Here is a 24,885-nt window from a genome sequence, read left to right as displayed (position 1 = left end):
ACCATCGGGTTCTTTTATTTCTACGGTATTGAAGATTGAAAGGTTCAGCTTACGCAATCTTACTTGAAACTAGCATCAAGGCGTGGTTGCGAAATTTATGATAGTTTCATCTTTTTTGGTTCAGAAATGGAAAATACTAATGCTTTTAATTTTTATATTTGCGAGCTCAGGGTTTATGCCTAAATTTTTAACCACAAAACCCGTATGCCTATATCCATTTGCTTTATTTTTCTTATACTCACTCTTTGCCCCAGTTGACATGAACTGCCGAAATCGACAATTTTAATTGCTGAACGCTTCGGATTACAAAGTAATATATTCTCGGGCTTTAGATCACAGTGGATTATATTCAGTTCTGGTGTACTCAAAAAGAGTAGTGCAGTGCAAAGCTGTTGGGCAAATTTACGCGTTAGATTCAATGAAACACCGCGAAAATTCGTATTTCGCAGTAGATCGTATAAATTGTAGGAGAGCAATTCGAAAACTAAACATAAATGATTGCGCCACATGAAATGCCGTTTTAATTTCACTGTAAAAAGTAAAGGGAATAAATGGTTTGATAGGAGGATTAATAACGTGAAGAAGAGACAAAATGCAAACTCACCAATATAATATTTGTTCTCGGCGTCTGCACGATTCATCATTTCTAGCAATTTAACTTCGATTTGTGCCTGATTTAGGAACGGTTTCTTATTCTTAATTATCTTTATCGCTACATGACATTGCTCTTCATGATCATATGCCTTGACCACTTGCCCGAAACTGCCTTTGCCTGTGTTGAAGTGAAATGAAAGAAGAAAACAAAATATTTAGTTTGTGTGTTAATCTTTAAAGAGCAAGTTACAATATCGTACCAATTAGGGAATCAATTTCATAACGATCCAAGAATTTTTCGCCATTCTTAATTATATAATCGTGATTATCATCATCGTAACCGTCGTTATATAATTTACGCTCCTTCTTATTCGACGAATCATCCTCGCCTTGAGTCTGTTGGGCGCGTCGCTTCTTTTTCGCATAATATACCTGTGTAGATGAAATTTATCGTTTGTTTTATTGAACAATTTTGGTAAAAAAGAGAAAATTTAAATTTTTTTAAATTTCAAAACTGATTTCTTTGGGTAACACAATTTCGCCAAAAGCGAAATTATTTCGGGGTTACGATAAAATAAATAAACTTTTAGTAAATATATAATTAATTTCGGTTTATCTAAAAAAAACATTGTGCTACACTTCTAAATTATCTTACAACACAAGTTCGCCAAAAGCGCAATTGTTTCGGGGTTCCAATAAAATTGATAAACTTTTAGTAAATATATAATTAATTTCGGTTTATCTAAAAAAATTGTGCTACACTTTTAAATTATCTTACAACTTTAGTTAGAGTATTCTCAAATCCCATAGAAAATAAAAGTTTTAAATAAACTAAAAAATTTTGAGCAAACACGACAAGAAAATATGTCAAATAAGATTTTCAAACTTGTAAACACTCATATACAGACGTGGGAAGCAGTTTCCAGTTCAAAAAAATAAATTAGGAAAAAACAACGTTCAAGATAAATACATACTAGAATTATTTATTTTTTTGTTTTATTTAATTTTAAACTTGCTACTCAAATGATGTTCAAATTCAAAACTTAAAATCTCAATAAAAATTTCGGAAAGGCATTTTTCAAGTTACAGAGTCTGAAAAGGTAGGTGCTTTCTTCAGAAAACTATGCTTTCACCTGAGGTACTTTTCAAGATGAAAGTCTGAAAAAGTCAGGGCTTTCACCAACTTATCATTCACCAGAGCTTTAATATTTCATCTACCTTGCCATGCATTAGCATTTAAACTTTCGTTCCTAAAAAGCTTTGATAGTTTCGAATGATCTCTTTCTGATTGTTGGTGTCTCCGACAGGGTATGATGTGTTGTAGAATGATTTTCCTTAATCCCTTGTCAAATTTGGTTCGGAGAAACACCGGTTTCGGCGTTGTGCCATCTTCAGTGCAAATTTTTTGTTCTCATCACGTTGTACTAACTGTACTAGGATCAAGGAAATTGACTCGAAAGTTTTATCAACTACCAAAAGTATGCTGTCCCTGAAATCTGTGTTTTTCGTGCTACCCTAAAAGTATGCAATCAAACTAGTTATATTGAGTGGCCAACATTGCAAAAAAGTACAGTGCAATTCGATTTCAGCTCAAAAAATCAGCAAACAACCAATTGAAACAGTCAGAAACATTTCAAATGAAATGAGAAAATTGCAAATAAAAAATTTACCTAAACTGCAGATGGAGTAGCGAAACAGGGCCGCATGAGAGCAAAGGGGAAACAAAGAACCTGATCAAAAGCAACGCAGATTGGGACAGACGGACAAAAAAGGACTAATGTAAACAGTAAACCGGCTAAGCGACAGGCAGTCTTCAGTTAAAGAGTCAGGCAACGAGACGAGCAGGGAAAAAATGGGCGACGAAGGCCAAGGGACTACAGGGTTGGAAGGGCGGAAGGAAGAAGAGCATATGGCAAGGTAATGAGTGAATGGTGGTAGGGGGAGTGCTTCAAACGGGGGTAGCAACAGTGATAACCCAATGCAGCTCACATATACTAAACACACACACACACATGCATGCATGCATGCACCTAAAGGAATATAGCTATACAGCCAAAACGGAATGGATTGCAAAGCAGTGCGAATGGAAGAATGGCAAAGCGGAAAGAGTTGTTGCTAACGCCACAAACATTAGCAGAGAAAGTCAAAACGTCGATAATGGTCAGAAATGCGCGCGCCTGTTTGTGTGTAAAGGTGTGTATGTGTATGTACATATATGTGTGTGCGGGTATGTGTGTAGGACAGCTTACAAATACACAACGACCACCAAATAGCTGCGCAGATACGCAAGCGCGCGCAGTGTATCTATACTGAACGTACATATGTATGTAAGGACGAGCGGCCATGTCTCTATACAAAATAGGTATGAATGAACGAGAAGGACATGAGAAGAATGATGCTGCAACATTTTGTAGACATTTGCAGACTCCGAAGAAAAATGAACACAGGGCGAAAATGCTCTGAGCGGCAAAGAGTGAATGAAGGCTGCTACCAAATGGACTACATATTTGACTGCCAATTTATTTGCTGCTCGCAACAGAGCGCAAACGCGTGGATAGCGAGTTGAGTGCGGGCTCTCTCTTTCTCTCTGCGTATTGTATGCGCCTAAAAAGCTGCAAAGCAAGCAACACTCACCACTAACTACACAGCAGCCAGCTGTCTGTAACTGTGTGTGGCCGCACCACAAACGAGCCGAAACAAAATAGGGAATTTATAGAAAAATGTAGAGAAATAGAAATGAAACGCTTAAAAATGGGTGTATGCCGACGCGTAGACGTTAGCAGCGAAGTAGTCGACACAGTGTGCAGCGCTCGTTAGCCTGATATCCAACGACTTAGTCAGTCATGCAGCCCAACAAAAAGGCAAATAGCCGACAGCTGAACGCGCGCCGTAGAGGGTCTGTGGCGACAGACAGTCAAGTGAGCTAGCGGTTGTGACTGTGGTTACGGCGACCACATCGGCGGCGTTGGCGTTAGCGACAGCTTAAGCAGCAGCAGCCACACTGAAATTGGAGATGTTTGCTGCACAGAGCGTCTTCGGCGGTATACAATTTCGGTGTAGGTAACAAAAAAAAAAAAAAAAAAAAAAANAGTCAAACTATTTTTGCGATATTTTAATTTTTAAAGCAAAAAATGGGATAAGGCATTTGTTACAGTAGGGAACACCATGAAATATCGTTACTTAAAGGTGAAAAGTTGCCAATTCCATATTTTGAAATTGTTCAGGAGAGACGAAAAATCTATGTGGTATCGCATCAAAACCTAAATTTTGGAAAAAAGTGGACTTGAAACCTTTTCTCCTTTAGGTAGCGATATGATTTCCTGTTTTCGATGTTTCGATTTCCGACTTTAGAGAAACTATCATTTAAATTATAAGTACAACATAGATTTTCTTTTCATGTAAATACGTTTTTGATGTTTTGTTAAACGTGCAGAAATTGTATTTGAAGCTGTTTACAGTAAAAAATTTAAACTTAACACCTTCTATGTTTTCGATGTTTTTTTTTATTGAAAATTTGGAACGAAAAAATCAGTAATTTTTCCTTACTTATAGAAAATGTGCACTTAGCTGCTTAGAACTGTTAAAAAACGTTTTCTTTTTAATGGCGATGTTTTTCAAATCGCTTTACAAATTAGTAATTCGACTGAAATATTCACGCACAGCTGTCAAAACGATTAAGGCAAATATTTGTGGTATAAAAAAGAAATATTCCTTTCATTTTTTTTTATTGCATTAAGTCTATGTTTTCGATGTTTTGGATTTAAAATATGAAAGTGCCAAGAACATTTTATTTTTAGCTTGTTTGTAGAAAATGGACATTTGCGTGCATAAAACTATGATAAACGTATTGTTTCTGTTTCCGATATTATCCGAAATGGACCAATAAATTAAGCATTTGACTTTAGCATGCAAGTATAACTTTCAAAACAGTGAACGTAAGTGAAACTTATTTATGCATTTTTAAATTCTTCTATTCATTACATTCTGTTTTTTTTTTTTAACATAAAACGTACTGTAAACGTTGTTTTTTTTTTTAGTTTTAAATCACGTATACGATTTTATTGTGCTATAAGCCTTTTTCATTTGTTCGATTTAATTTTTCTATCTATTTTAATGCACCGAAACCAATTCAAAATGCCAAGAAACATAGAATAACCAAAATTTTAATTAGAATAACACATTTCAGATTGGCTTTTAAACGATCAGTGTAAACTTTTGGTATTCAAAGTTAAGTTATATGCATTCGAATTGCATCGTTCAATGTTTTCTAAATAGTGGCAGGAATACATTAAGCTACGAACTTCCATCATTTATTTTTTATTTGTTTTCGCATTAAAAATAATTACTACATATTATTTTTGCTTTTTGAAACCAATACAAATCAGTAAAATTCTCCAGTATAGCTTCAGAAAGAATTTACGCAAATGTTTTAAAGGAAAACAAATTGGGTTCTTTCAAATTACACGTGCAATGTTTTCTATGTTTTTAAAATTAAAGCCGCCGCGAAACAAACCAACTTTTTTTATGGTTTTCGTGTTTGGGCATCATGTTACGAACCTTCTTAATAGACTCTTCATTTGTTCTACCACTTAAGCCCACTTTTCTATGTTTTTGATGCTTTTCGCAGAAATTTAAATTATCATAAATTTGATCTAATCACTGAAAAATAAAGTAAAAGAAAATTACAACCTAGACTGTTTTGTAATCACAAAAAATGCCGTCTTCCTGCTGTTGCTCAGCGTGCTGCTAACCACAAATCAAAGGCAAGCACGCAAGCAGGCAGGCACGCGTTAAATTATTTAAAATCAATTTGAAAATCAGAAATTTTCACTTTTCCGATGTCGTCAATTGTTATTTCCCATTATTGTTGGCTATTTTTACAAACACAAGCGCACCAATAGGGAGACAACGACGAAGAAAAATAAGCAACAAGAAAAATTGATAAATCAGTGAGTCAGGGCAGTGAGGGGGGCGGCAAGTTAAACATCAGACTCAAGTTGTGTTGGATCCAGAAAAAAATATCTACGTACATACAAACAAACACATGCGAGTGTATAGTGATGACCGCAATAGTTTAGAATTTCACAGACTTGGCTCGTCCACCACCCTCCGCACCCTCTCGACTGACTACTTATTCGACTATGTATGTAGCTACTAAAAGGCAATTCAATGACTTTTACTGCGTTTATTTTAAAATGTGCACGGCACATACATACATACGTACATCCATCAATATATTGAGCATGTGTTTGTGCACGCGCTGACGCAGGTGGCAACAATGTTGCAGTTGAGAAAAATTGCCAGCATTATTGTTGTTGTTATTACTGCTGTTTAGGGCAGCTGATGAAAAGTCGTCGTTGCTGCTGTCGTTGGGTCAAGGGCGGCATACTACTAAGTAGTTGTATGTTGTAATTTTGGCTTCGTCATTGGTAAAGCAAACGACAATTTTGTAGCTTTTATTGTTGTTGTAACTGTCAACGACAGCCAAACAATTATGAGTATGAGCAAAGAATGAATGTTACAAGGCAAAGAATTACAACAGCGTCAGAAGCAGATCAATTTGGTGGCAAGGGAAAATAGATACATACATACTACTGAAGTTGTTGCTGCTTTTGCTGGGGGAAAAAAGGGATATGTATGTATGTAGTTAGTGAGCACTTTGCAAAATGTGAAGTAATACATAGTACATGTAAGGAATTATATAAAATCATGTAGTTTAGAAGATCAGCTGATCTCTTTCTTATTAAATGGCAATTTTTCCTTAAACATAGAAAACATAGAATTACCGAAATTTCTGAAAATAATCGTTTTATGAGGGATTAATAGAATGGCTTGAAAACATCGAAAATATAGAATGCTGAAAAATGCTTACAACTGCTCTTAAAATTTTTTCGGGAAATTCAAGGAAAACTTTACAAAAACTATGAAAATTTAACAAACCCAAGACATCAAAAACGTAGAAAGAGTCCCAAAACTAGGCCAATTCGCGATTTAAAAATTAAAATTTTCTCCAAATATTTTTTTAAAAGCAGTGAAAATTTGAGTATGTATGAAACCAGAAAGCATCATCTTACAAATCGCTTTAAAAAAGCTTTGCATTACCCACTACTTCGAGGGAAAGAAAAAAATGCTTCTAATACTAAGGAAATAAGGCAAAACGCACTTTTTGAAAACATAGAAAACTTCATAAAAATTGTGAGTTTATTAACTTCTCTTCAACACTTAATTAAATTAATTAATTAAAAGAAAAGCGTGTACATTACGTTCAAAAATGTACTTTAGAGTTCTGAAATAAAAACGTAGAAAACATAGAATTGTCGCAAGCAACTGGTAATCACCACCAATTTTTACAAATGTTATAAAGATGACAACTGCACGAACTTTAACTTTGTTTAACGCTAAAAACTAAAAACAACGAAAACAGAAACTTTTAAAAATTAAAAAAGGCACGAAAAACAACAACAATAAATCTCTATTTAGGGCAATTTACTTTTCTATTTTAAACGGTAGTTAAGTCGTTAGTTAAACTTAATAAAACAGAAAATTCCACAGAGAGATTGGAAATTAAAAGTAGTAGATAAGGTTTCGGTTTATTGAAGAATGTTTTCGAACCATAAATAAATAACAGTGAAGGCATAAAAACCCACAAAAAAGTGGAATTCTAAGTTAAAACAGTAAAGGCACGGCCTCGATTCAATGAAAAACTTTTTCTAAGCTTAAATGAAAAACATAGACTCGCTTGAAACAGCGTAAACGTTTTTTATATGTGTCCAAAATGAGATCAACACTTTATAAAATTCAATTGGAACGAAAAAGCAGAAACATCGAGAAACATAGAATCTTTTAAAAGCTTGGAAAAAAGGTGTTAAAACTGCATTACGCATTCATAACATTTTACCAATTTCGTTAAAAAAATTAATAGATTTGATGGTGTTTTCGTTTCCTCCAATGTTGGACTTTTTGCCATACTACAGTGTGACATTAAAAAAAAAAAAACGAACCCAAATTTTTTTTCCCCGGGGCAAACAAAAAGGCGAGTTTTTTTTTTTTGGTTGGCTCCTTAATTACATTAAAAAAACTTCAATTTGCTTTAATGCCTTTCCGAAGAAATTTCACTTTTCAAAAAATTATACAAAATTTTCTTCACTTCATATTTACCTCATTTATATGCTTGTAGGTCTTAATCAAATCCACACTTAATTTTCGCAACGGCGCTGTTGCTGGATCACGAAAATGTGTTGGAATTCGTGCCTGCATGGCACGCACCTCAGACGATGACGTCGGACTAGATCGCTGCAGAGTAAAGACGAAAAGAAAACGATGAAAGATTCATAACATTTATTATTGTAATAAAAATTTTTTATTGCATGAAAGCTTTAAAATTGCAAAAAACGAAACACGAACAACACTTGTGGCATGACAACAGTGAATGAATTTTTTGCTTGAAAGGCAATTAGTAAACTGGCGAAAAATTTTACTTTTATTAAAAAATGCAAAGACGCTAAAAAGTTTATGAAAAACTATAAATTTAATTTAAATTTCCTGAATTAAAATGATATTACTTGGAATTGAGAGGAAAGCCAGTGTAGAACGTCCTCAAACTTTTAATAAAAATTTAAAATAAGTATCTTCTAAAAAATAAAAATAAAAAACGATTTATAAAGCGGTTAAAGACTTGCTTATTTTTTATGAATTTGGGAGTAAGTCTTAAAATTTGTCGAATGGACGACTATGTATGCACATTAGGGTGGTCTAAAAAAAAAGTAAAGTCGCAATTTTTATGCTCTCACTCCCTAGGATTGTTCTATATCGAAAAAACCGTGGGGGGGGTTGAAATCATAGAAATGGTATAGAATTCGGGAAAACCAATATTTTTCGATCGGACTCTGGTTCTCTTCAGGAGAATTTCAGTAATAATACCCAATCGTTTATCTAACCATTTTTTGATACTAACGATTTTTTATTGGTCCCCCATTGCATTTTTCGGGGGCTTTTGGCAGTACGTACGACAGTAAATTTTACACACAAAAAAAATTATACTAAGTTTTTCTCTCTGACGTCAAGATTTTTTGAAAAGTACTTTGAAATTTAAAAAATATGATTATGTCATTTTCTTTTTTTAAGTTCAGTGCAATTTAGAATAACAATAAAGGTATAATATAAGAGAAAAAATTCTGTAGAATTACAACGGAATACATTTTTTGGTGTATAAGGACGAATGGGTATGGAAAATGTCCTTCAAAAATTTTGTAATTGAATATCCCTGAAACTTTGCAATATTTATTTTTGGAAAAATTATTGTCTGCGTACTAATATACATACGACCACATCATCGAATTTCGTCCTACAAACTTTATTAACTTAAAAAGACAAAATTTATTAAAATAATTTTTTTTTTTCAATAACTTACGTGATGCATAACATCTCGATGTGTTGCAGGAAGCTCTTCTTCGACCACAAATCGTCCATAGAGCGGCGCATGACGTTGACGTCCCGACTCGACACCCACTGCCGCACTGGATACATAAACTGCGGATACTGGAAAATAGATTAAAAAAAAGGGGAGGTTAGTTAGATATGTACATACATTTACAAACTATCAATTAGAAAGCGAATAAATAAAGTCAAAAAGGGTAGTCTCCATTGAAATGCGAGGCACACCAGGTCACGAGAACCCGATAGAACGAGTTCAAAATTGTACCTCTCTCATGAAAGAATTTACTTGAATTTCACAAAGCTTTTAAAGCTCCCAGTTTAAACGTCTAGAGACGTTGAGACTCTCCAGCAGAGATTAAGCCTTCATTTGTAGGTATTCGGTGTTGAGGACGTAACATCGTTTCAAGTCCCAATGTTTTGCTCAACTTGTGGCACCAACTTTATACCTAGGCATTTAGCGGTATTTCGCTTACCATATGTTTTAAATAATGAACTCTTCACACTGATTATGATATACATATATCCACATACAACGGTTTGTGGAGGCAAGAAAAAAATCGAATATTTGCTGAGGTGATGTTTACAGGCCGATTTACATATATTTGGCTCCTTTTGGGAGTTTAGAAATCAGCAACGAGGGATCGAGACGGAACCGAATTTTGAATACAATTTGAAGGCGTGGCCATACTCTATTCGCAAAAATAAAAAGAACGCTCGACATGCATGCATGTTAAAATTCTTTCAAGAAAAATATTAACAAAAGATTTTCAACGGCAATTTGAGTAACGTAACGTCAGCTGATTAAACATAACGCCAAAGAGTTTTACATTTCAAAACTTGGAAAATTCACCTGAAACATTTCCAATATTACTACAAAGACTTTAATACAAATAGTGTTGCCCGATTCTCAGATTTTTGCAATTTTGTAATCGAAATCAAAATCCACTTCTGTTTTTTGTAACGTCGCGCAAGTTTACTAATATCTTTAAATCGCTACTACCAACCGTTGTAATTTTTTACTGAAGAAGGGGCCATTTAATTGCTATGCAAATCTAGAAAAACCTTTTTAAAATTTTGACTTTTTCAATATTTTTTTTTAACATTTTGTCATACGAGCGTCACGTAACATAAATTAAAAATATTTTTGTTAAGTGCAATGCAGATATGAAACAAAAGCGGTTAGAAATCTAAGAAAAGGTTGTTATCTATCCAAATTTACAAATAAAAAATAAGAGAACAAAATATATACAAAAAGCAATGAAAAACTAAAAACTTAAAACTAAAAAAGTAAGACAATTGAAAACTATAAAGTAAAAAACTAAAAGCGAAGGAAGATATTAAAAAATAAATAAATTAAACAATGAGATCAAAAACAAAAAAATGTAAACCTAAAAAATTAATACAACACAAAAAATCATCAAAAAATATATATCTAATAATATATATTTATATTAAAAAAAAATTATAAAAAAAAATAACAAATAAAGTTATAAGATAATAAATAAAATAATAAATAAAGTTATAAGATAATAAATAAAATAAGTAAAAGTATAAAAACAAAGAAATAAATAAAATAATAAATAACAAATTGATAAAATATGTATAAAAGAAATATGTACGAAATAAATTTCTATTTTTTAATATTTTTCCACTCAATGGTTGGTCGGAACTACACTAAAAAAACAAAGGCAAAAACATTTTATTATAATTATTAAGAGATTGTGAAAAAATTACGTCTAAAATTTTCAGAAAAAACTAGTAGGTTTTTTTTGGCATTGATAAAAAAATTAAATAGTGCGAATTTTTTTAAAACGCGAGATTTTATTTTTAATTTTTTCGTATTTTATACAGGATTTTTTGACAACCGTTGTGAATTTTTCATCATTTCTCAGGTTTTATCAGAGGCCTTTCTGGAGAGTATGGTTTACATAGATGCTAAAAAGATGTTACTTTTACTATTTTAGCTTAGCATCCGCTCTCAAGAAAAATCTCAAAAAATATTTTTCATTCTTTCCGTAGTTTGAAAAATTGATTTACCGTTGCTGTAAATTGTCATCTCGAAATAAATATAGGACATTTTTTCTGCAAACTGATTTAAGAAATTTTGATAGAGGTAATTTTCTTTTTCATTTCTTGGGTGTTTTTAAATGAATTTTTAAGCGTATTTTTGAGAGCTGGGTATATAGTATATAGATATATGTACTTTACTCGGTATGGTCTCTGATTAAAAAACAAAGCCGTAGAAAAGTTGTATATATCTCACCTAAAAATCTATGAATTCGATGAAAGTTCGTCAGAAAACTTGAAAGTGCAATGCACTTAAACAATGCAGTGATAAATAATTTGCTGTTGTGAAAGAGAAATATTTTGAAGCAGGGAAATTATGACGACAACGAGGTCAGCCAGGCAGGCAGCTAGTATAGGCACAGGTGCTACTGCTAGCAACGGCTGCGGCGAGACGACAGAGGGGTAATAGCGAGCATCACCTAAATACCGGGAGCTGCCAAAAAGCGAAATAGTCTCGTGAACGTGCAGACGGACATGAAGCATACAAATAGTAGGCGAAAAAAAAACCTACTTATTAAGCATGTGCATATGTATGTAGTTATGTACATATATAAATACATGTACATAGTATATGCATGATGCTCTTATGCTTATGACAAAAAATATGCGATTTACGGCCGGGGGCGACCTACTAAAATATTAGCATAGAGAAACAGCAAGAAAAAAGCCGAATAAATATTAGCGGTAAATGTCAAAAAAATATTAAATAATACACAATAAATTATAGCACAAAGCTTACAAACACACATGGCGTTATAGATGTAAATGTATGTACATATGTATATCTATAGATATGTTTGTATGTTAGTAAATGACGAAAATAGCAGCACATCAAATGAGGCACACACACAGACGAGCATATACATATGTTACCGCTGCGAGCACTAGGAAACGAAATTATTTAACCTGTAAGAATATTACACAATTTTCACAGAGAATTCGAATATATTTTTGGCCGCATCGGAGCTGCAGAACACACACACACAAACGCACAACCAAAAAAGGTGCACAAAAAGACCGCAAACATTTCTTGTATAAACAACGAAAAATTCTTTGCTTTCAGTTATGCTCTTATCTCATACAAATAATCACAGATACTTGCATTTGTGTGATTGGCTGTGTGTGCTTTGCAGCTGAGCATTTATGGTTGCTGGCCGGCCACCAACCACCCACTCAAAATTCTCCTCCCTCCTTGATGACGGCAGCTGATTGTCACCGAAGAATTAGCCAACACACAATGGTGATTAGTTTGGGATGCCTGGTGGGCGGGGCTGTTTGGTAGCAGTGTTAGCTTCGGCTTTGTTTTGGTTTATTTTACACAGAATCAGCAGAAAAGCGCTAGAAAATTTGGCAAAATAATGCGTTGCAGCTGCGCTTTCGACACTCGTCAGTAAAATTGTGTCAAGAAATGTATAAAATTTGCTTCTTTTATTTTCATCCCGCAGCTCTTTAGATTTTGTGCGGGAAACATTTCATTGAATTGACATGTAATTTCAAAAAGTTTAAATAAATTTAATTTACTTATGCGACGACGGCTATCGAATTCGGTGAGAATGCGCGATTACGAAATTTGGCAAATTGTCAAGTGATATGAAATGGTGTGCAACGACTATGAATTCAAAAAATTCAGAATTTATTAACTAAATTAAAAAAATAATAATATTTCGAAGAAACTGTAGCCTCAATTAAAAAACAAAAAAAAAACAATTTAATAAATGCACTAAATAAAAACAATAATAGTATTTAAAAATTTAATTAAAAAAAACAAATAAAAGTTAAAAGTTTAAAAGTTAATAATATTAAATAACATATTAATATCTAACTAAAAAGAATTAACACCATTTATTAAAAAAATAACTTACAAGTGAAAAAAAGATAATTAAAAAAAACAATAATTTGAAAATTAAACCATTCCAAAATTAAATATAATACCAAATAACAAAGAAAGAAAAAAATATTACAAAACACTAGAAAATTATATACATACATACGCATACAAACAAAATTTTGAAGAATCAAAATCAAAACTTATCTACACATAATTGGTAATCAAAGAAAACATTCAGATTTTGAAATTTTAATTAATATGAATAAGCTTATGCAATATCTTTTAAATATTTCTTTTTTTAATAATAAATTTAAACTTTCTGTAAACAAAAAATCTGCAAAAAAATAAAATATAAAAATGTACTTAACATAAAAATTAATTTCAAAAAGTAATTTATTTCCTTGAAGTTAAGTATTCAAAAAATTAATTATACATATATTGACTAAATTTAAAAAAAGAATAACTTGGAAGAAACAGCCAACACAAAATTTAATAAATAGAATAAATAAAAACAATAGTATTTCAAAACTGAATTATAAAAAAAATAAACAATAAATAAAAGTTAAATTTTTTAAAGTTAATAATATTAAATAACATTTATATTTAAAACATAGTATGAATATGTTTATGCAATATCTTTTAAATATTTCTTTTTTTTTTAAGAATAAATTTTAACTTCCTACAAACAAAAAATCTGCAAAAAAATGAATTCATAAAAATGTACCTAACATAAAAATTAATTTCCAAAATAATTGTTTCCTTTAAATAATAAATAAATTTCCCATAAAAATGAATTTGCTATAAAGAATGATAACTCTATTTTATTTCATATAAAAATTAATTTCCAATAAAACTGATTTCGTATAAAAATTGTTTTCCTATAAAAATTAATTTACTAAAAAAAATTATTTCCTTTAAAAACTGATTCCGTATAAATATTGATTTACTATAAGAATTGATTTCCTATAAAAATTGAGTTCCTATTAAAAATTGATTTCTCATAAAAATAAATTCTATATAAAAATTGATTTCACATAGAAATTACTTTTTTATAACAAAATTTATTTCAAATAAAAATTAGTTTCCTATAATAATTATTTTCCTATAAAAATTAGTTACCTATAAAAATTACGTTATTTAAATTTAATAGCAATAAAAACTCGGACCTATGCATATTGGTTAACGACTAGCACGAACAGTTCTATGCCGTTACTTCGTTTTATGTACGTAATACCGACATATTTCTGTTAATATGTCGATAACGCCAACGGTGATGTCAAATTATCGTTTTTAATTTGTTTTCAAACGACAATGCCAGCGGAAATAGCCCCGATTATTTTTCTATGCAAAAAAAAATTAATACAAAAATTATTTTCTTATATAAATAGTTTTCCTTAAAAATTATTTTAATAAAAAAAAAAATATTTTTTCCAACACTTAAAAATAAAAAAAACGTATTTTTTATTCAACCTACAATTTCTTAAAAGTTCTCCATTCGCCACAAAGCCATTGCTGATGTTCAAATTATTGTTATCATCGTAACTATCGAAAAAGCCGTTATTTTCAATGGAATCGCTAGTTGTAGTGTTGGCGGTAGTGCTGCTATCCAACATATCCCAATCATTATTGAGTTTTGTGGCGGGAGTCAGCGATGGCCAAAAACCCAAAGCGGCGGCTGACATGATTTTTTTCTTTAATTATAATTTTTATTTATGTTTTTTAACACCAAACAAAAAATACCAAGTGCGAGGCACTCAATGTCGCAATGTTTTGTTTACAGTTGAATTTAAATATGTAGGTCTAAGCACAATCTCGCGTATTTAAACAATTTCGAAATAATCCGAAAAAAATTTCCAGCACAATTCACCTAGTTATTTTTTAGTTAAGTTTTTTCGCATTGAATTTGTTATTTTTTAAGTCAGCAATTTAAATTTAGGTGAGTGGACTGTGAAGGCGTGGTTTACATAATTTTTTTTTCACTTTTCAACAGAGTTTAAGTAAAACACTCTTTTATTTACTTGCTTCTGACTGTTTTCGACAAATTTTTGCTTTGCTTTCTTATTCACAAAAAATGTATAACAAGTATAAGCAGATTTTTTATATCATTGCTTCATTTTTTAACTATATTTAAAACATATTTTTGTTTTACTAATTTTTTACATCTGCACCAAAAATACTAAAAGCCAATTCAGCGCCTAGCGAAAGCTGTTTTTCTTCCGACAATCTACCAAAATATTTATTATCTCGCAATTTTGTCTTCCGCGCCGTACAAATTTCCACTGAGCACTGCAATTTTTCACCGGAGTCGACAAATTTCAACGCTCGTTCGACCGTCTGTTTTCGTTTTCAAAAATAGCGAAACAATTGGTGTATGTGTTTCTTTGTTTTTGTATTTTTTTTTTACATTTTGAAAATACAGCGCACAGAAAGCGGCAACAAAAACATTTATGTTAAGTGAAGCGAAGTGAATAATTGAAAGAATCAACAAAGAATTCGAGAAGTTAAATTTGTGATGCGATTGAAGGAATAAAAGGAGATAAATAAAATACATTCAGCGCAAAAATAAAATTAAAAGCAAAAAATTAAGTACCTAAGAAGAAGACATGAAATATAAGGAAGGAAAATAAGGAAACACAATAAACAATATGAACAAAAAAATTTAAATTATTTAAAAAAGGAAAACAAAAAAAAATTAAAACTATAAGAATTAAAAAAATTTTAAATAAAATAAAAAACTTAAAGATATTAAAATAAAATTTAAAAATTAAAAATTTCAAGTAAAGATAAAAAAATATATATATTCAATAACTTTTAAATGAAAATAAAATGTATAAAAATAAAAAATTTAATTAAGATACAAAATGTAATGAAAGTAAAAAATTAAAAATGTATTAAGTTTTTCTTAGCAAAATACTCAAAGTTATAATGCGTTTTTTCACTACGAATGGAACCTTCTTAAAGATCATTCACATATACATTAAAGCATAGATATACGGCAGCGTTGATCCGGATCAACCCGTTAAGTTGGAATTATCTCGTGAATTAATGCGGATCAGTAAAATTTTCGATGGCAACACTGGCCAAAACGGCCAGACTTTGGCTATTGTACAAGTAATTAAACAAAGCGGTAGGCGAGTAATAAGAGCTGTGTACTACAATTTCGTAGTACAAAAAAAAATATAATAATTAAATGAAAATTCGACTGCCTATGAGACCCGAACCCACGACCTCGGGGCTCGTTAATCCACATTGCAGACGTTATTACTTATAATGTTAACGCTCTTAAGCTTACTAATATTAGGAAACATGCGGAGGTTACTGAAAGGCACTCGTAATGCTTCAAAGAAAGTTCTGAATTGAAAACATGGACATACAATTTTATACAAACAACTAACCGACAAATTTCCCAACGACGAATCATTGTAGATGTCCAAATTTAACGAGACTCCAAGCTGGATTATCTTGCTCAAGAACAAACCTACAAGTACCAACCGCAGCTCATTCACGCCTCATCTGAAGGATCTAAAGGGAGTCGCATAGCCTCTCCCTTCGAGTATTTTCAGTATATAGAGGCTTTTTCCAGTTTAAGGGAACAACCCTAATGTGCCAAACAGGGGAGGGCAGAAGAGAAAATGTTCACAAAATCATTGGGAAACAATATGCGGCAACTAATAAATCACAATCAACACCAATGAGCTACAAAAAAAAATTCTATCGTGAGCATAAAATTGCGATATCACTTTGCTTTAGAATATGTACATACATACATATGTAGCTACGCACTAAATTATTGACACAGAGATTTTTTCACGATATATCTATGCAAAATTGTTTACTTTAATTTTTTACACAAATTTTTCACAAAAAATTTAGTTGATACTACAACAAAAAGAAAAATTATAAAAATTAGTGCCCAAAAAATTTGCATACAAGTTTTCAATTTTTTCATCAGATTTTCTAAAAAAAATTTAGGCATGTGATTTTATATCCCATTCAATTTTGGTATAACAAAGCGCAAGTTTGAAGTTGGTAAAAAATCGTGTTGAATTTTGGAAATTTTTTACGCAGTTTCTTCCATACAAAGTAGTATGTTCGACAAAATTTTTTTGCTAGGAAAAAAACCGCGTGAAAAAAATTGCCAAAAATCAACGCAATTTTTTACCAACTTCAAACTTGCACTTTGTTGCTCTAAAATTGAATGGGCTATAAAACTGCTTACTTAGAATTTTTGTAGAAAATCTGATTAAAAAGTAGCAAACGTGTATGCAAATTTATAAAGTTTCCTGCGTTTTACACAAACGTGAGATATTTTGTTTCTAGGCTTCATGTCGTGTATGAACCATATTTTTTGTAAAAAATTAGCTGAAAAAAATTAAGGAAAAACATTTTACATATATTGTGAAAAATTCCCTGTGCCAATAATTTAGGGCGGCACTGCATATATATATTTTTTTTTAATTCTTTCGAAATTTTTTTTCATCCCCTGTACATACAGATGCGTGCAACTAATTAACAACGGCATGCCCCTGTAAGATCTATGATCTCTTCTGTATAATACTCAACACCTAAATTGGAAAATTTTACTAAAATCCCCTTTTTGGAAAGTATACTTAGATTAAGCTGTCAAAAAAATGTCAATAAAGTGCCGTCGTTCTGGAAAAAATGCAATTTTTATGCAAAGTCGACTAAAAAAGTCGTGCAACTAATTAACAACGCTGTTTGTTTTTGCCAAAAAAAAACGTTTATTTTCTTTTTAAGTCAATATTTGGTTGCAAATCCATTACTATCAATCACGGCTTGACATCTGCGAGGCATTGACTCCACTAAACTTTTGCAAATGTCCTGTGGAATAGCATCCCACTCTTGTTTGACCTTTTCGTACAAATCTTGGAAGTTGCCAACTTTATGAGAACGAACCCTTTTCTTCAAATGTGTCCAAAGGTTTTCAATAGGGTTCAGGTCCGGACTACACGAAGGCCAATCTAGGAGGGTCACCATTTTGTCCTGAAACCATTGCTTTGTAGCCCGCGCAGTATGTTTAGGATCATTATCCTGTTGATAAATCCACGTAATGGGCATGTTGGCATCAGCATATGGTAACATCACGTTGTACATGATTGTTCTGTACTAGAACTGGTCCATGCGTCCATCTATTTTGTAAATAGGACCAACACCACGCCACGACATGGCACCCCAAATCATTATGTTGCCGCCACCATGTTTTAATGTTGATTTAGTATATCTAGGGTCCAGCTCCTTGCATTTTGGTCTGCGGACATAGCTTTTCCCGTCTGAAGAAACTCTATTTATTTTCGTCTCGTCCGAAAATAGTACCCTTTTCCACTCGTTTGCGGTCCAGTGACGGGTATTTTCTGGCAAACTCTAATCGATTTCGTCGATTGCGTTCGGAAAGTAATAGCTTTTTCCTGGAAACTCTTCCAAAGAGTACTGCTTCGCGTAATCGTCTTTTTATGGTATCCACAGCTGGCGCTCTATCATTTTCTCCGAAAACTGCAACTCGCCGTCTTGTGGGGATCCTTTTTCGACTCGCGCACAATCAACTCGTCCTCCCGCTCAGTCGTTTTTCGTGGCCTCTTCTTCCGTGGGACTTTCATTGTGGTTTTATTTTTGTTGAAATGTTGGACTGCATTGAAAGCCATCCGTTTTGAAATTTTTAGGGTGTTTGCAATGTCACCGTAAGATTTCCCATCCTGACGCATCTGCACGATAATAGCCCTAGTTTCCTCGCTACACGATTTGCGCTTACCCATTTTATTTTCAACTAAAACTATCAAGTTCATTGCAAATAAACAATTTTAGTAAAAATATAAAAATACTCTTACCGTAAATCAATTAATTCGCAAAAATTTTTAAGAATTTTACTTGCGTTGCTAATTAAATGCACGATACCTTTAGTCGAGTTTGCATAAAAATTGCAATTATTTCAGAATAACGGAACTTTATTGACATTTTTTGACAGCTAAATCTAAGTATACTTTCCAAAAAGGATATTTTGGTAAAAATTTCCATTTTAGTTGTTGAGTATTCTAAATAAGAGGTCATAAATCTCTCAGGGACATGTCGTTGTTAATTAGTTGCACGCATCTGTCACATAAATGTATATAAATATGTATGTTCACATGCGCATGTGCGCTACGATCGATGAGTGACGATTGCTTGTTAGCTTCTCGTTCGAAATTCAAGTATTTTTAAAATAGCACTAAATTCCGCGTCACAATGTTTGCTGTTCTTTATTTTTATTTTGGTAGTTGTTGTTTTTCTAGCTGTTGATCTTTGCATGGAATGCAAATAAGTATTTTATTTTTAATCACCGGATTTAAACCAACTTTTGTACGTGTATTTGTTGGTGGTCCATAAAAGACGGCAAGGTAGTGGTAGTTAGTATAAGAAAAATCGATAAAAATTTCATTCACTAAACAAAAATATGAATCGACGCAGATATGAAGACAATTTTCATCCTACTTGTTTATAAAAATATAAAAATTTTAATAAACATGCTTGAGAAAAAAATTTTAAAATTTTGTTAAGAAAAAAAACCCGCACAAGAAATGAGGTATTTAATTTTCACAAAAATTTAGCAAACTGAAAACTTCAGTGTGAGCAAATTTTGCATAGATAAGATAAAAAAAAACAAAAATTCAAAAAATTGTTGATTTGGCTTCTGCTGCTCTACCAAATCACAGTCAAACCAAAAATTTTCCCAGCAGCACAAACAAACATAATTTCCATTATCTAGCCCACCAACTTTTTACTTTTAAAGTTAATAAAAAAAAAAATTGGTTCAAACATTACCGCTTTCAGGTGTTGGTATTGTTGGAAAATTCGGCATTGGTAGCGCATGCGGTGGCACAGCTATAAAATGTGTGACATCATTATCGCCGTCGGTGTCGCTACTTTGTCTCCGCTTCCCCGGCGGCCGTGGTCGGTCAAAATTAGGCATCGGCAAAGCCTCAGGCGGTACAGCTACATAACGCGTCACTTCAACGCCAACTTCCGCTCTTCTACCACGCCCGGACATGGGTGTGCTGGTGGTTGATATAAAATGTGACGCACTCGCTTCAAATGCCGAATAATTTGTTGGGTGGAAAATTGAAAGCGCATTAAAGTTAAGCGTTGTCTCTGTCACTGTTGAGCGCTCTAGAGTTCCCCTACTATGTCCGGCGTCAACCAATGTTGATTGCTCTTCAGTGGTGTCCAATGTTTGCGGTGATAATTCTTCGTCACCACTGCTGCTGGCAAGGAGGGAAATTGTTGTAATGTTCTGCGCTGGTGTTTCAACATTTTCGCGCACATCACTTATTATCGTAGAATTGTGTACGCTCGAGTAGCTAAAGTATGAGGGATCACTTGGCGATTCTAGTATCGATAGAGCGTTGTAGTATGGATAGCAGAAGCTTGCATCGCTCATGACTATAGCTCAAAGACAATTTGTATTAAAAAACTAAATATTAGAACACTTTTTTTAAACGCAATGCACACGCGTAAGCACTTTAAATAACTGTCTAGCGTGCCGCAAGTGGCAGGGATATTTAAGCGCTGTGGCAAAAAAAAAAAATAATGCAAAAACTTCTGTACCTGTGGTGCCTTACATGGAGCAGGTAGTATCGTTAAGATTATATTGTTTTTTTTTTTTTTAAGGAACTATAGCTGTTCTAGTGGCTTCTTTGTTTGCCAATGCTAAAATATATTTGTGTATGCGTAAATTTTTTTTTTTTTTTTGGTAGAAAACATCTGTGACGTGAAATGTGGGCGTGCCTTTCTACTGCATGAATTGACCATGGAAAATTGCGTTTATGCGTTCAGATTTAGTTTTCACTTTCGCCTTTCTCTTCGCACAAAGGATAAGCTACAAATATACTTGGTATAGAACTATTGACAAGTACATAGCTACAAGGAAGAAGAAACGTTTCATAATGAAGTAAATGAGTAAGTATATTGAACTGCATATGTTTGAGGAAAGCATAACAAAGGATCAAACAAAGACTTTTGTATTGTATCACTTATGCATATGTACTGCTCAAAACTAAAGCAAATAAAATTACCTACATTTTACTTACTATTTTTTGATGTATTGAATCATAATCATGCTGATCCCAAATTGGTCCAGTACTATGTAGTACTTCGTTTACTTGGAGAGAGTTCCCATTGCAATACTTTAATGTCCTTAATTCAAATAGCTGATATCTAAGAAATTCTACTAAATCCGCTTAAGCGCATCTATCAAATATCAATATTTTCTATTATTTACGCCGCATTTGAACTTTTTTACATTAGGAAATGCAACAATCAAGATTTATAGCAAAATCCGCATAAGTGCGTCGGGCAGATTTGCTTGAAAAATCCATGTTTGGAATAAATGATGTTTCTTTTATTGTAATTCATTCATTTATACATTTTTTTTTGAAGTCCGCTTAATTGCACAACAAAGGTTTAATAGCTTTTAAAGTTTTATGGTTTCCAAAATACTCCTTGATACTTCCCACTAATAAAATCAGCGTAACTTATAAATTTTACCTGCACTTAAGTCACTGCACGTTTTCCAGAGGTGAAAATAAGTGGAATCCAGCAGTGGGCACATAATGATAATATCGCGCTTACCTCAATAATTCGAACCAGCGAGAAGATCTACCAGCCAACTTCATGAAATGTTTTACTTTGTAAAATGTGTGTGTTTGTTTACTGTGTAAAGCGTGAATTGCTAAGTAAATAAATATATCGTCAAATAGAACATAAGGAAACTGTAAACTTCTTACTATCTAAACAATGATCATCTAAAAAAAAAATTTTGGACGAGTTTTTTGCATAAATAAATTCATAGGACTTAACTCCAATTAATGCAAATTTTTTTCTTCATAATTATATACACTTCACTAAAAAAACTACTATTATACCAGTTTTTCTATTTATTGTGTTGAATCTGTACGATCCATAAGCAGTTATATTTCCGTATCTGATTTTTGAGTTAGCGCACTTTATATCTAAATAGGTGTGCGATATATGCACTTGCGTTAAAATGTGAAAAAATTTCACACACATTTCTTGTCATTGAGTTGGAATGGCATGCGATAGTCATAAAAATCAGCTAGTCGTCGGCATGGGTGGCGTTTTATTGACGATTTCCATAGCAGGTAAATGGAATGTCTTCCGCGAATGGTCAGTCGGGCGGCCTAGTGCGAGCGTATACAGGGTGGTTGCAAATATATGGATTTTGATTATGAAATTATATTGTTTTATAGTGCTACCCCAAATATGAAAATTAGCAATGTACATATATAACTTAATAAAATCGGTGCAGTGTATGCAATTTTAGTTTTATAAAACAAATATGTACTAATTAATTATAGATGTCTAATATAAAAATTGCCCTTTTTGGATGTACGACAATCAGACACAAAAAAATCATAGATAAAAATATATATCTACATAAATATGTATGTATGTGAGCTTCTGAATGCTTGTGGCCACAGCTTAGTTGAGTATTTTTGGCAAATGTGATGTATGAGTTCAAATATAAATTTGTACATGCATGTGCATGCATATGTATGTGTGAAAGTACATAAGTATTTAGAAGATGCTAACAAATTCACTCAATGACTAAGTACTCCAATTTTCAGCTAAGGGCCAGTGCACAGCGGTTCAGAACTGGAATTTAGTGTTCACAATTCACTGGAGCCTTCATTTTTCACTCAAGTTGATTATTTTTAACCGACTTCCAAAAAAGGAGGTGGTTATCATTTCGTCGGAATATTTTTTTTTACATACTAATCCGGTTTAGATCCGATCATTGGATCATGAGATATATATATATATATTTTTTTTATATGAGAATTGAAGTCGGTTTTTTTGCTAAAAATTACTTGTTATTTTTTTTTTTTAATGAAAGCTAATAAAATTTGCAAAAGACCAGTTGAGCAGAAAAAGGGGCAGTTTTGAAGAAAATCGATTCTCCTGTTTCAGTTAATAAATGTTACACAATAAAAATGAGTTGAAAACATTTGTTGGTTGCCTACGAAATGAAAACAATTACACAAAAACTTTCAAATGTTTTATAAAAAATATTCACCAAAATTAAAAAAAAAATTGAGTTTCTAGAAAAATGTTGGGTATGCAGTTTTATACATCATTAAATTTTAGTATAATAAAGTGTAATTTGCAAGTAGCTAAGAGGTCGCAGGGTTCGTAGGGTTGCCACCTAGAAAAACTATGATTTTTTATTAATTTCCAATTTATTTTTGCATCTGTAACTGTTACTTAATACTTGACACTTAGTGTACTAGTTTACAATTTTAAGGTTCCAATCGAAAGCTTATTTTTTCAGGCTATTAACTATTCAAAAAGCGAACATTTCGCGGAAAAATACAACATTTGTGTTACATTTACTGAGTCTGAGCCGAAAAAAATTGATTTCCGCAACAGCTGTGCCACCCTAATGCACACATGACGCTTTCGCAAGCCTCGTAAAGGAAAAAATAAAATTAAACAAAAAAAAATAGCAACGAGAAATGTTTCTTAAGTATTGTGCAAAAACTGTCAAAGCGTCAAGTGTGAAGTAAATGTTTGGTGACAATATGGCGACGCGTTGCAATGCTGAGCAGAAGGCAGGCGGAAAGTAATAGGGCATTCGCACGAGGCGATTTTTCAGGCAACTTTTAGTTGAAAGCAAAAATCGCCTCGTCCGAACGGCCTTTCAACTAATCGCTTTCAACAAAGTTGGTCGCCAGCCAACTTTGAGCTCGTTCAACTTTTTTTCCTTGCAACCCTGTGTTTGTTTACATTCTGTATCAGTGTTGGGANGCCCTATAAGCAACAAATTGTGTTGCGCCGTTTTCTTCGGTATGAAAGCAAAATCGATTGCGAATGGCAGCAGGAGGAGCAGCATCACTAGCGGCGGCAGAGGAAAATGGCAGTGGCAGGCAGGAGCCCAAAAAACAAAAAACAAAAAAAATGAAAAATGGAAAACAAACCTCGAAATGAGCTGTAAAAAGCGTAGTGAAATATATTTCATTAAATTTCTCGAAATATATTACCGCAGCGCGCTTCACAGCAAGCAGCAAAAGGCGTTGCATAAAACAAAATTCATTGCTCTATTTAAAATTAGAAAGTCAAATGTCGAACGGCAAACAACGCTTGCGTCAAAAGCCTTTAGGGAAAATTCCCACACTCAAGTGTTTTCTATTTTTGTTACTCGATTTTTAAATGCTGCCTTTTACACTTTTCGGCACATTTTTTATTGTTTTTCCTCACAAATTAAAGGTTTTCCATTTTTTTCCCACTTGAGTTCAATAAACTTCCGTATGTGGCGGTTTATTTTTGTTCTTTCTTGTTTTTGCCTTTTTTGCTACATATCTTTTGCTAGCCTAATTTTAATCAGCTGTAGCGCGTAAGCGTTCAACGATAGCACAGCGCACCTTGCCATCCCCACCGCTCAATTTTCCACCTATCATTCTCTCATCCATATGTATGGATGTATGTACATAAATGCCGTGCGTGTCGGTTCCTTTCACTTCACTTTCTTTTCCAAAGCTTTTAAAATTTTAATTTTAGTACATACAGCGTCGTACTGCGTTGCACATTGATCCCTTCGCACGTTCTGTCGTAGTATGGTTATGCGCTATGTGTGCGTGTGCGTGTACGTATAGCTGCCCAGCAGGCGAAAGTCCGTGTTGTGAAAAGGCAAAGTGAATAATACAAAATTTCGTGGGTTAATTGGAATAACTTCAAGTGATATATGACTAGTTGGCTAACTAGTATGCGCTGATGAAAAGGCTGTCTAGTTGGCTAACTGCGATAAACTGATGTCTGATGAGAAAGCTTGCCAGTTCGAACTCTCGATGTAGCAGTCAACAAAGAATACAAACACTTTATATTTCGGCAAGAAACACCGACAATTTCTTCTTTTTTTCTTTTAAAACTTTGGATTGCAACATAAAATCTATAAG

The 24,885-nt window shown here is 32.8% G+C and overlaps 1 protein-coding gene across 1 annotated transcript in view; it reads right to left on the bottom strand.

Moving 5' to 3' along the window:
• mnb (minibrain) overlaps positions 1–20,457 on the bottom strand; it is a 38,052-nt gene extending 17,595 nt beyond the window's left edge. The window contains 6 exon segments of the mRNA XM_017612898.1: positions 243–529; positions 605–772; positions 855–1,026; positions 7,753–7,887; positions 9,005–9,132; positions 19,739–20,457. Coding sequence (XP_017468387.1) covers positions 243–529; positions 605–772; positions 855–1,026; positions 7,753–7,887; positions 9,005–9,132; positions 19,739–20,354 — 1,506 coding nt within the window. The 5' untranslated portion in view covers positions 20,355–20,457.
• Between the last annotated feature and the right edge of the window lie 4,428 nt (positions 20,458–24,885).

The sequence above is a fragment of the Rhagoletis zephyria genome, unplaced genomic scaffold, assembly GCF_001687245.7.
Source record: "Rhagoletis zephyria isolate East Lansing unplaced genomic scaffold, Rhagoletis_zephyria_1.1 Rzeph_scaffold_00585, whole genome shotgun sequence".
NCBI classification, from domain to species: Eukaryota; Metazoa; Arthropoda; class Insecta; order Diptera; family Tephritidae; genus Rhagoletis; species Rhagoletis zephyria.
This window is presented reverse-complemented; position numbering and strand designations above follow the sequence as displayed.